A 13,314-nucleotide genomic window follows, 5' to 3' on the forward strand; every position below is an offset into this window, starting at 1 on the left:
TCATATTTTTACTTGTCCTTTGGCACAAAACGTTTACAACCACTGCTCTAAATCGTGCAAGTTTCAGGATTATTTCAGCAAGATGACTATACAGGACTGTTGGAGATGATGTTAAGATTTAAAATCATTATTATGTACAGAAAAACAGTAAATTACAGCATGTTACTTACTGTTATTTATCTTAAGTGATACGAATGCAGGTGGGGAAGGAGTTCAACAGGTTTATTATTAAGTCACTATTATTTCACTATTTATTTATGGTACGTTATAATAAGGGATATTGTTTTGCTCCAAATGAACACAAAAACATCTTATTAAACTGTATCTGAAAGACTCAAATGGTTAAAGCTGCACAGAATATAGTTCAGGGAATATACAGAACATGCAATATACATTCAAAGTCTCATGGAGTGGAGTCCTCACACCTACACTAATATTTTTCTGATTAGGCATTGGGTTTTTTCTGTGTATTTTTGTAATTACAGGAAGCACTTGGATCTAACTTTGTCTTTTGTTTCGGTACGAGGAAGCCAACATTTATAAATTTGTATTTGGTTATTTTCCAGGTGAGGGCAATCATCAGCGACTTTGCCGTTTTCTTCACCATCCTAACAATGGTCCTAATAGACTACGCCTTAGGGATCCCCTCTCCAAAACTTCAAGTTCCCAGTGTATTTAAGGTGAGCTGTGACACACAATTCATTCATTCATGAACAAACCCTGTTATTTGTAAACACTGTTATTGTATGCGATATTAATAAATTATTTTCTATTTTTAATATTTTGAATTGATTTTGCACATCTTTCAGTCTTTATCCCTTAGAAGCGAGTGTCAATCAGTTAATATTAAGTTTTTATAACTGTAGTTTAACAGTAGTTGATGATGTCACGATTGGTCCAATGTAAACACTTTCTAAACCCAAGTTAAAGGTGCTTTAATCACATAATTGTTGATTTAGTGTTTTTACTGCAGATTTTAAATGTTTGACTCCTGATTTTATTATTTTTATTAATTTTATTGTACTTTTTAATCATGCAAAGCACATTAATTTGCCTTGTGTATGAAATGTGCTGTAGAAATACATTTACCTTGCCTTTTATTCCTTATGAGGACCAGCATTAAAGTCAGCTGTGCATCTAAAATGTACCACTTTTCAAAGTTTAAACTTTCTACAGGCCTGTTTTAGCACAACCGTTATAAAGTGATATTTACATTATTTATTTACTTCTCTTACAGCCTACGAGGGATGATCGAGGCTGGTTTATCAGCCCGCTAGGTCCAAACCCCTGGTGGACAACAATCATTACAGTTTTCCCTGCTCTGCTTTGTACCATTCTCATCTTCATGGACCAGCAGATCACAGCTGTCATCATCAACAGGAAGGAACACAAACTTAAGGTTTATTCCCACATATTTTTCTAAATATACATTTCATTTGTTATGTTTGAACTTTATTTGCGTTACCTCCGTCTCCAGAAAGGCTGCGGGTACCACCTGGATCTGTTCATGGTCGGGCTGATGCTCGGCGTGTGCTCACTCATGGGTTTGCCGTGGTTTGTGGCCGCCACAGTTTTATCCATCACGCACGTGAACAGCCTGAAGCTGGAGTCAGAGTGCTCGGCTCCAGGAGAACAGCCCAAGTTCCTCGGTATCAGAGAGCAGCGCTTTACGGGCCTCATGATCTTCACCCTCATGGGCAGCTCCGTCTTCATGACATCAGTGCTTAAGGTGAATCAATAATGACTTAATGCTGCACATATATTTTATTTTATTCTCGGTGTTTGTTACCTCAAGTGTGACTCTTTGATGTTATTGTGTTTGTTGTTGCTCTGCAGTTCATTCCAATGCCTGTGCTGTATGGAGTGTTTCTTTACATGGGAGCGTCGTCTCTCAGAGGCATTCAGGTAATACACTTGGAAATAATTAAGTAAAAAAAAAAACACACAAAATATGATGGTTTGTAACCTATAAACCAAACAAACTACATAACTTTTAAATAATAAAAACACAAGAATATATTGTGTTTAAGGCAGAGGTTCCTAACCTATTTCGGGTCATGACCCCATTCTGATATCACAAATGTCCAGTGACCCCAGAGACATTTTTTTTTTCTCCTAGAATTCATTTTTGATCAAGTTTATATTTGAGAAAGTTTAGGATGCAGTTATTTTTTATTTATTGAGTGTGGTGTGTATTTGAATAAGAACAGTCGTTCAAAATAATTAAAAAATAGTTTTACTCATTTTTTTTTTACCTAAATTTCTTTTTTTTTAACTAATTTCTAGACATTTCAGGGGACCCCCTTTTAATTCCAGGCAACCCCACATGGGGTCCCGACCATAATGTTGAAAAACACTGGTTTAAAGGTTTCAAAAAGTACCAACTCTACTGTGAGAACCACAGAAAAAAAAGCCATGTTAATCAATGTTTCTATAGGTCACCTGTCAAACTCATGGTCTGTGGGCCAAATGTGGCCTGTGGCCCGTCCACTTCGGCCTGCAGGAGAAAGTAAAAATATGATTCATTGTGTAACTGACACTTAACGCTCCTGGTGCTTATATCACATGATTGCAGTTATTTTTAATGGTAAACTTTTGAGAAACTCAAAATTATTAAGAAATCCTTTTATTTTACTCAAATTATGACTGAACATTTCTCTTAATTCAATAGAAATTTGTCACAAAAACTAGAAAATTTAAAGTGAACACCCTTTTTGGACTGATATCGGTTTCTCACATATTTTGTATTTAATGTATACGTAGAAGTGCAAACTAGGGCACAATAATGTTGAAATAACTTGTTATCCTGCATAAAATCTGTGGTCTACTTGATATCAAACTGCTCCATATTTGGTCTCTGAGCTAAGATAAGTTTGACACCCTGTAAAAGGTGCTGATATTAAAGAAAAAATTGTAGCTCAATAAAAATACTCATTACATGATATGGTTTCATTCATTTACAGATGAGAATAATTAACAGTTTTAAGTAATTGTGAAGGTTTAAGATCAAATATCTGCTTTTGTCATTTTTGATGAGGCAGTTCCTAAACACAATTAAAATTCCCATGCTTCTTTCATTGAAAGACAAATATCCATTAATTAGATTTTGTGTCTTCTCCTCTCTCCCAGCTCTTTGACCGTCTCACGTTGTTCGGAATGCCACCCAAGCACCAGCCCGACTTCGTCTACCTACGACATGTTCCCCTGAGGAAGGTTCACCTCTTCACCATCATCCAGCTCAGCTGTTTGCTGCTCCTCTGGGTCATCAAAACCTCCAGGGCTGCCATTGTGTTTCCTATGATGGTGAGGGTTCAGACTGCAGCTCTGTATCCAGACCTTACTAACCAGGCACCGCATTAATGAGACATGAATCAAATGCAGATGGTGTTTGTTTCTCCTTCAGTGACTTTAACAACATCTGATCTCACAGGTGTTGGCGTTAGTGTTTATTAGGAAGTTAATGGACTGCATCTTTACTAAGAGAGAGCTGAGCTGGCTGGATGACCTGATGCCAGAGAGCAAGAAAAAGAAGCTGGAGGATGCAGAAGAGGTACGTACTACACATCTCCTTTAGCAAACAGGCATACATATTTATATTATTGGTATGCACACCTATCCATCTTCTATACATGTCCCACTGCTCTACCAACTTATCATGTTCAAGTTACTCTATGGGCAGAAATTAGCAAATGGCATCCTGGGGTTCCTTGTTCTAGTATTGTACGGCCCCCAAAGTAAAAACACAAAATGACTCAAAACTATTGAAAATTACACAAGAATGCTCTAAAAAAAAAAAAAAAAAAACAAAATCAGAGAAATGCGCACAAAATGACTCAAAACATACAAACTATAACAAAAAATCACAAAATTACTCCAGAAACATACAAAATCACAGATAAATGCACTAAATGAGAACAGAAATACACAAAACGACAACAAAAAAGCACAACCATTGTTTGCGGTTGTATTACAGTTAGGGATGAGTATTGGCAAGGATATTGCAATGCGATACGTATCGCGATACTTGGGTCACGATACGATATTATCACAACATATTGTGATATTCTACCCAGTTAATATCAAAATTAAACGTAGAGATGAAAAATCAAGTTGCTGTATATGTTCATCAGCAGATATTGATCATTCAGAGGACAAATTGAGTCAAAACTTTTTGCTTCAAAACATCCTATTTATTATTCGTGTTTTTGCACATTTTCACTGAAAAAAAGAAAATACAGTGCCATCATAAAATAAAGTGCAACAAGTTTCTTTTCACTGAAACTACTGTGTAGAAGTCTCAAAGTAACCATGACAACATAATGACGGCATTGTAACAACTGTAAGTGAGAACATTAAGGATAAATCACCCTGAGTTACTGACCTTGCACAAAAATAAGAAAAATTTATATTTTCTCCTATTGTGTCAGTTTAAACACTGATCTGAACAGATTATATGAAAATAAAATGCCTGTGCATACATAAATATTGCAGGCATTACACACTGCCATCATAAAATCAAGTGCATCAAATAACCATTGCAACACATTGAAAGCAATGTAAGCACCACTGAAATATTGCACACATACACACAAAAAATAATAATTAAAAAAAACAGTTATTTAAAATCGCCATCTGCACATGCTGTCAAAGGTCAACACTACAAAAAGTGCAATCATTATGAGACAGCAATGCATGTTTTGTTATTGCAATGAAATAAATTGATTTATTTTATTGCTTAATTGTGACCATCACCAGCCCTCCCTAAGGAAGGGTAAAATCTTTTATTATAGGGAGGATATAAAAAGGGAGAGCAGTGTTACACCTAGGGGGAGGGGAAAGGGAGCAGGGAGGAGAGACTCAAGGTAGGAAATAGAAAGGGTGGGGAAGAATAGATTGTGGCCCTATTGTGATAAAAGTTGCCCGTCCCTTCTTTACAGATTCATAACTGGTCTGATTTTGAGACCAATTCTCTGCCCCCCATAATTAAGGTGTACTTAAGTAAAATATTCCTGAAAAGTCTAGTACATTTTTTTTTTACATTTGTTTTTTTACTATTTAACTGTCTGCACATTTCTTGTATATTCTGCACACCCTGAGTGATCTTATGCCAAATGTAACAAGTGAATTTTTCCATTGTGAGATCAATAAAGGATTATCTTATCTTATCTTAAAGGGGACATATCATGCTAAATCCACTTTTTTAGCCCTTAAATGCATTTTGATGTATATTTAGAGTGTTTAGAAGCACAGAAAAGTTCAAATTAATCTCTTCAGGTGCTCCGTTGATATCTTTATATTCTGTTTTGGTCATATTTTTCAATTTGTTTCGATTCTTTATTACGTTTTTTGAACAATAACGTCAGCGGAACTGCCAAATTAGGACATCGACTCCAGGCCCAACACTTCGAGCAATCCGCCATTTTTATTTCTCGCTTTTATTTTGTAGTCCAAGCTCAAGGATGCCGAAGTTATAAGAGGATAAGTCAAAATGTTGGGTTGTTGGATGTAGTAACCCACACGCTTCATTACACCGTCTCCCAGCATCAGAACCTTTTCAAAGTGCCTGGTTGAGTTTTATTTTTCACGGAAATGTACCCACATCTGTGGGTAAGGTCATTTTTGTGTGCACGCAGCACTTCAAGGATGACTGCTTCTGCAACCTCCGCCAGTATAAAGAAGGATTTGCCGAAAGATTTTGTCTGATTGAGGGTTCAATTCCTTATATCTTTGGAGACGACGAACAGAGCACTTCGGTAAGCTGTAAATAACGCTAAAAAGTGTGATGATAAGACGTCCCTGTCATTGTTTTGTTAGCATTAGCAGTTGCACCGTCTTCAGACTTCATATGTTAGCGCTGTGTGCTCGTTTTAGATCCTTGATGATATGGCCTACGTGATTTAATTTAAGTCTAAAGTTTTCATTAGTCAGTTCATTTTACCATTTTTGTCTTTGAAAAGACTGTAATAAAATGCATTTTGTGACGTTAGCTTGGTGCTAGCGTTAGCTCGGTGCTTGTGTTAGCTCACTTGTTAGGGTTCTGCAGGTTCATCATCTTCATTTTCATCTCGCTCCGCCAGGTCAGACTCTGGCTTGAACATGTAAGGCTGGATGGACAAGCCTTCCTTTGTTGACGTTTTGTAAATAACCTCCGAATAAACATTTTCTGCGCCGCTACATAGCCATATCTCTTCTATCAAACTACAAAAATGGCCGAGCAGGGTGTAGTTGAACTTGGAGAGGGGGCGGGGTATGAAGTGTCTCATTTGCATTTAAAGAGACCGCACCAAAACGAGTTGCTCTCAGAAGCACATCAGAAAAGGGGTCTGTGGAGCTATAATAATGAGGAATTCAGACCCAAGCATTGCAGTTCCGCTTTATATAGACCACAACTGTATGATTTATATGTAAAAAGGAAGGATTTAAAACCATGATATGTCCCCTTTAACACAAAATAAAATACCATCGTTTTCTCGTCAGTAATAATGGTAAAGGAGGGAAAACATTTCTGTCAAACACCAAAAATTACCTATGTTTTGGCGAGAAGACTCAAATAATTCCATGACCCACATGTAGAGAATCTCTATCCAACACCAATGAACACAGTCAATTTAGAAATGAGATTAGTCATTAGATTCAACCTGTAACAGAAACACCACAGAGTTAAACAAAGAGCCGCCAGATTACTTTAGATGAACATGTTTGTATTTCAGGAGGAGGAGCAGAGTATACTGGCAGAAGGTGAAGGTGTGGTGCAAGTGCCGTTAGAAGGATTCAAGTAAGTTATGGCCCACTTTATCTGAACTCTAACTTCTAAATCAACCACTATATACGCAATAATCTGTAGGTTTCTGTAATTCAACCAATCTGATTTTTTTAATTTACAAGTTGCTTAATGCCGCTGCAGGTTGAAATTGACGTTAAAAAGTTTGTTTCGATCTCCACTGTAAACACTCTGTTATTGGCGTTTTTGTAAAAGTTGCACGCATTGAATTGTGGGATATGGAGTCCCGTTTTCCATCATTCTTTCCGTAATTTCGTGTGTTTGCCCCTAAACTTTCTGGTGTTTTCACGGACGAAAAGTTTCGGCAAAACAATGGCGGATGTTTATTTTAAGGCTTACATGGAAAGATCCAAATCTGGCCAAAATTGAATGTTTTTGCACAGAAATGTTACATCAAGGGGAATAATGGGAACAATCTACAGTAAAAATGGTGTGAAGTCAAACACAAGAAACCTCAGTAAGAATGAGGAAAAAACATGTCTATGCGTCCATTTACTGGACTCCATATCCCACAATGCAATGCACGAAACTTTTACGAAAATGTCAATAATAAATTTTAAATTTTATATATACATACTGTATATGTATATTTTTTTATTTTTTATTTATGAGGCCTACACTCTGTTATGTGATTAAAAAAAAAAAAAGTTATTGAATACAGCAGCTTTACATAAACTTACTTCAATTATATAAATATTGTTTTTGCTTCTTTTTGTTTGTTTTTTCATAAAACAGAGGAATCCCTATCATCAACATCACTGATGAAATGTCCAAAGGCTCGTTTGGAAACTCGTGGAACAGTGACATTTAAGGAACAGAAAGCAACATGCACGCCTCTACTTTTCAGCTTTTCACTATTTTCAGATCATAAATCTAACGAAAGTGTTTGACAGCCAATGGTTAGATTTCTGCTTTGACATTTTGACTTTTGTTCTTTCCATTTATTCTTCTGCTCTGTGTGTGAATACTAGTATTTTCTTCCACCTTTTGCTTCTTGTGTCGGTTTAAGGGTCGCGTTCTAATGTTTTTATCTCTTTTTTTCTGAATATTTTCAGTCCTCGCAGCATTTCCCACAAAATAAAAAAATATAATTGACAATGATAACAATGTGGGGAAAGAATGTATATATGTTTTATTTGTTATAAGTTATATTTGTAACAATTCCTACTGTGTGTTTACGGACGTATCTGCGTCCCATTCCTATCCCTTCAAATTTAGTTCTCAGAATCCGTTAGTGAATGAATTGGACGTGGAACAAATATTCAGTATGTGAACCATTTTTTTTTTTTTTTTGTAAGTCAAACTTTACTTTTTCAGATATAGATGTAATGTCAAAGGCTATTGTCAATTTAATATACTTCATAAAGATGTAAAATTAAGCAATAAACATGCTTTTTTTTTTGTTTTGTTTTGGGAAAATATAGGTGCCATAATGAAAATTTATTTTGAAAAGAAAAATAATTATATTTGCTACAGAATTACTTTTATGTTTTTGAAAAACCCAAAGCACATACGCCACTTAGTGGCGAGTTACTGCTATTGCTGTAAATATCAATTTTATTTAAATGATCCTGAATTGTTTAGTTTTTTTTTTTTTAATGGCTTTATCATTATATATATAAATATAACCACTTTATTGTGAAAATATGTTCATTGTGTTGAAATATTTAAATGTTGCTAAGCTGTTGGTGTCATTCAGGGTTGGGGTGAATTATAATTGTAATCGCATAACTGATAATGAATTACAATTATGACGTAATTGTAATTAAAAAAAATGTCGTAATCGCATTTAAATTGTAATTGAGTTTAGATAATTGACTTTGTAATTGTAATTGCCATGAAAATTCTATGAAAAATTGACAATTATAATTTAACGCAAAACTGGGGAACGTTACAGTTCTATGTACAGTTCTACACATATGTAGTTAATAAATATTAAAATATGTCTCAGATCAAGTTTTCCCACATTTTACCATTTGAAAAAAAACATATAAATCCCACACCAGAAATATTAAACCTTATATTTTTATTGATTAGGAAGCCTGATAAGGAAACCAATAGATAGGAAAGAAAATAGATATTTTTTTTACAACTGATTTAGGACCTGATATCATTAGAGAAAGGTTAACTTTTATTTGGTTATTTATTTCATGCTCAGTAATTGTGATTACTTGTGAAAACTATTTGACTTTCTGAGGGTAAAAAATAATTGTAATTGGAAAAAATGCTGGCCACTGTAATCGTAATTGAACATGGATAATTGAAAATGTAATTGACCCCAACCCTGGCGTCATATTTATTCATTGAATTTTTAAAATGTGTTCACATTTTGTAAATGCTGACAATAAGTGCAAAAATTAAATGAATGCTAACACGTGCAACGCCTTGTCTCCACATAGTGAATCCCACATGCAGCTGCACATGTTGCCTATAATCTGTCACATCAAATGGCCACGAATTGGCCGACTGGCTGACAGAAGTGGGCACGGTTTTCTTTGTGCACTCAGCAGATGGTTTGAGGAGCTGCAGATGACAGCTCAGAGAGGAGCCACATCCCAATACATGTCAAAGCGTGGCCTCGTGTGAATAACGGATTTGTCTCATCGCCAGGAAAGGGACCCCAGAGCGTGGACCGTCGGATGCTTTTGATTGACATCATTTCCTTTCCTTTGGTTGAGTTTAACCCTCCTCGGTGCTCATCTTTCTCCACTGAGCAGCTGACGGGTGACACTCATCACTGTGCTACCTGGTGGGAACCCAAACATAGCACTCCTCAGGGAGTCACATGCTTTCTAAAGCTCACAGATATCGTCACTTTGTAATCATGAAAACTGCTTTTTCATCACAATGTACAAAACAGACTCAATAATTAATCTATGTATTATTTCTAGCTCCTGAACTGTCTAATTTTTATTCATATTCTACTAGATACCCATAACTAACTCCTATTATCCTCAAATATTACACATTTTACCCTTGGGGTCAATCTGACCCCAGGGATATTTGCCTCCAGAAAATTGTTGACCAGGTTTTTGTGTCAAACACTTTGTGTTGAATACATAAATAACTTCTCCAGCGTCACCATAAGGCCAAACCTTGAAATTAGAATTAATTTGTCTTGAATATTTGTCAGTAAATTTGAGCAAAATTTGGATGAAAACATTAATGACCACAAGAGTATGAATCCTATTGGTTGTGGTGGTGATATCAACCAGACATGGGCAACTGGTGGTCTAATTTTGTGCGTCCCCAAAACAAAATAGTAATTCATGAAGTTGGACGTTAACGTAACACACATAACTCAAGTAACACAGAAGAAGCACAAAATGATAACAAAGATACACTAAACACATAAAGCCAACAAAATGACAGAAATATACACATAAAGACAACATTAACACAAAAAATATAACACACATTACTCGAGAAACACATGAAAATGAAACCAAAATTTGCCATATTGACAAGAAACTAGACAAAATTAATTCAAAAACATTAAATGTCTAAAAACACCAAGAAAACCCTGCACACAACAGGACTACAAAGACAAAACCCTTTGTTCTTTCTTGTATTAATGCTCAGATTGGTCATTACTCTAAATGCTAACATGAATGTTGATAATGTGGCCCTCGGATCAGACAATCATAGTTTTGTGGGCCCCGCTGATAGAAGCTTTCATATTGTGTTCAGCACATTGAAAAAATGTCATCTTAATATTGTTATGCTTTATCAAGGAGAAGTCATGAAATATGAAGCAAAATGACAACTAGGATAATAAGAGGGTTAAACTCAAAAGGAGGCGTATTAAGTCTGTCTAAAAATGTGATGTCTTTGTGTCAGTGTTCTTTGTTTAATCTCCCCACATCATTTCTATCATCTGAAGGATTATTTGCCGCTGATGCTGCAAAATCATGGGTTTGACTCACTGGAGAATGCATTGGTTTTTTTTCCCACATCACATTTCCCATTTTGATTTTGGAGCAATTGTGTTTCACTTTTTTTTTTATCCTCGTAATGAACTGGCATCTTGTTTAATGTCGACCCTGACTTCCAATCTGATCTAAGCAGAGTTCACAACGATGAATAGCTATAGATGGCACATGAACAGTGGTGACATGGTGAAGGCCAACCGAGAATTTTGTTTAAAGGATTTAATAGCGTTGTCAGTGGGGAAAAAAAAAAGTCCAGTACAGATGTGAAAGATAATTGCACAGGTTTAGTGTGAACGGCGTCAACATTATCAGAAATAATAAGAGCAGAAGCAGCACTGGACACGTTTATTCTCTTCTTCCTCGACCAGTCTTCAGCCAAGAAACAAAGTCTTTGGCTGCCTGGTCCTGAAGGTAGGAGCTCACGTCACTGGTGTAGGTGCCGTCCGCATGGCGCCGTAATACACTCCTGGTGATGACAAATGATGTAATTGGGTTTCAACATGATCGCCTTTGGTAAAGTTTGATATGCTGCACTTTGATCATAAGGACAACATGAGGCTTTAGGGTTTCATCCACATGCTGGAACTTACCCGTTTCTCTTTGAATTCTTCAGCCACTGGACAAAGTCTTGTGCTCGCCTCGTCTCAAGGTATTTACTGTAGTCGTTGGAAAATGTTCCTTCTGAGTGTCTCTTCAGGTTTGGGAGCTCAATGCGTTCGTTAAGCATCGAGTTGTCAGTCAGCCTGAAGAAACAAAATGACAGGATATTAAGAAACTGTCTATTTGTACGGTTGTTGTACTTACAACCCCTGGTGCTATTGGTACGGTCACTGAAGTACAAGTAAGTAGCGTCTTAGGGTTAGGGTTAGATTTAGGGTTAGAGCTAGATTTAGGGTTAGGGCTAGGGTTAGGGCTAGATTTAGGGTTAGGGCTAGATTTAGGGTTAGGGCTAGGGTTAGGGCTAGATTTAGGGTTAGGGTTAGGGCTAGGGCTAGGGTTAGGGCTAGATTTAGGGTTTGGGCTAGATTTAGGGTTAGGGCTAGATTTAGGGTTATGGTTAGGGCTAGGGTTAGGGTAAGGTTTAATCTTCGTCACGTGACCAATGACTGACCTTTCATGTGACCTTAACTGGCCAAATAGGGAAGCTGCGTACAGATGGAATGTCGGTATATTGATATGGCAACCGTACGGATAGCCACAGCCCGATTTTAATTTATTTCCCTTGTCTGATGGTTCTCTTCATATCTTTCAGTGTCGTTTTCCTAAAAAACCCAAAGCAAATACTAGATCATAGTCCCAACAACTGTCTTTCTGAATAAAAGGAATTTATTTTCCAAATCACAACCAAGAAAAAGTTTTAACACTTTAGGATGTTTAAGATTGATTGCATTTTAATGATTTCTTGTTAGCGTTTCATTTAAAAGTGGTGAATAAAAATAAGGTAGAGAAAGAATTTTATATTTTTATTATTAAATTTATATTATAAACAATTTTCTGTCATTTTTAATTTCTCCTGCAAGTCTTTTGGCCTTTAGTTTGACCTGTGCCTTTAAAAAAAACATCTTGAAACGCTTCTTACTAAGAAAGTTGACGCTGTCACTGTTACACATAACCAAACATTGGATGAATCTAATATAAATAATAAAGTCTGCCTTACATGGAGCTTTGGTCTGTGTCGTGGTCCGACACCTGCCAGCTGCTTTGGATCATGATGAGGAGCAGGAATCCAACTAAATGAGCACCCGTCATCTTCCCAACCTGTGCATAAAATATAAACAAAGTCACAAAATGAGGAAGAAAAATTCCCCTTGAAAAAAAACAACTCAAGTTTGAGATCATTTCAAAATAAAAGCCAGAATTTCTCACCTGCTGTGTTCCTCAGCGCTTAAAGTTTCAGAGAGAGGTTGTAAAGTGTGTTGGTCGGTGCTTCTGCCTCCTGCACCTGCTTCATGCTCACCTCCCAGTCTGCTCTGGCTTATATGCTGGAGACGCTCCCAGGTGACTCCTCCGTCACAGAAACCTCACACATCCTCTGTTACTTTCAACCCATTAGTCAGCTTCCATCAACCCTCTCAATGTATTTGACTTTGGTTAAAATAACAGTGTTGGATGTGTCACTCTAAGCTGACCTCTGCCCTGACAAACACACTCATACAGTACGTTACCATTCATACTTTTCCATATTCCTGTAATTTTGACAACTAATTTCCTGCCTTTTTTGATATAAAATGTATTCATTTATATTATATTTTATTTTTTATATGAGATATCCAGCCACATAAGGTATATTTCTCTTGTTTAGGCAAGGCAAGGCAAATTTATTTATATAGCGCATTTCATACTCAAGGCAACTCAATGTGCTTTACATGATAAAACATTCAATTGTTTAAAATCAATAAGAACATTTAAATCAATAAGAACATTTAAAATCATCAGTAAAATCAATTACATCAACATGACAAAAAATCTCTCTCTCAATCATATGCAGTAGAGAAAAAAAGTGCCTTTAACTTTGATTTAAAAATGTTCACATTAGATACTGACTTCAGCTCCGCTGGCAGTTTGTTCCACTTCTTTGCAGCATAACAACTAAAAGCAGCA

At 36.2% G+C, this 13,314-nt stretch overlaps 2 protein-coding genes across 4 annotated transcripts in view; one reads left to right on the forward strand and one right to left on the reverse strand.

Moving 5' to 3' along the window:
• Positions 1 to 8,556, forward strand: part of slc4a10b (solute carrier family 4 member 10b) — a 30,866-nt gene extending 22,310 nt beyond the window's left edge. For all 3 annotated transcript variants that reach the window (XM_028435170.1, XM_028435169.1, XM_028435171.1), the window contains 8 exons: positions 567 to 680; positions 1,238 to 1,399; positions 1,478 to 1,729; positions 1,837 to 1,905; positions 3,130 to 3,303; positions 3,431 to 3,550; positions 6,711 to 6,775; positions 7,517 to 8,556. In XM_028435170.1, coding sequence (XP_028290971.1) covers positions 567 to 680; positions 1,238 to 1,399; positions 1,478 to 1,729; positions 1,837 to 1,905; positions 3,130 to 3,303; positions 3,431 to 3,550; positions 6,711 to 6,775; positions 7,517 to 7,592 — 1,032 coding nt within the window. In that variant the 3' untranslated portion in view covers positions 7,593 to 8,556. The remainder of the gene's footprint in view (positions 1 to 566; positions 681 to 1,237; positions 1,400 to 1,477; positions 1,730 to 1,836; positions 1,906 to 3,129; positions 3,304 to 3,430; positions 3,551 to 6,710; positions 6,776 to 7,516) is intronic.
• Positions 8,557 to 11,058: 2,502 nt separating this feature from the next.
• gcgb (glucagon b) lies at positions 11,059 to 12,665 on the reverse strand. The gene is made up of 4 exons (XM_028436676.1): positions 12,580 to 12,665; positions 12,371 to 12,471; positions 11,304 to 11,456; positions 11,059 to 11,179 (listed from the first exon to the last, which is right to left on the reverse strand). Exons 2-4 carry the CDS (start codon positions 12,460 to 12,462, stop codon positions 11,059 to 11,061), a joined length of 366 nt encoding a protein of 121 aa, XP_028292477.1. The 5' UTR covers positions 12,463 to 12,471; positions 12,580 to 12,665.
• Positions 12,666 to 13,314: the final 649 nt, after the last annotated feature.

Source organism: Gouania willdenowi, chromosome 21, assembly GCF_900634775.1.
Source record: "Gouania willdenowi chromosome 21, fGouWil2.1, whole genome shotgun sequence".
NCBI lineage: Eukaryota > Metazoa > Chordata > Actinopteri > Blenniiformes > Gobiesocidae > Gouania > Gouania willdenowi.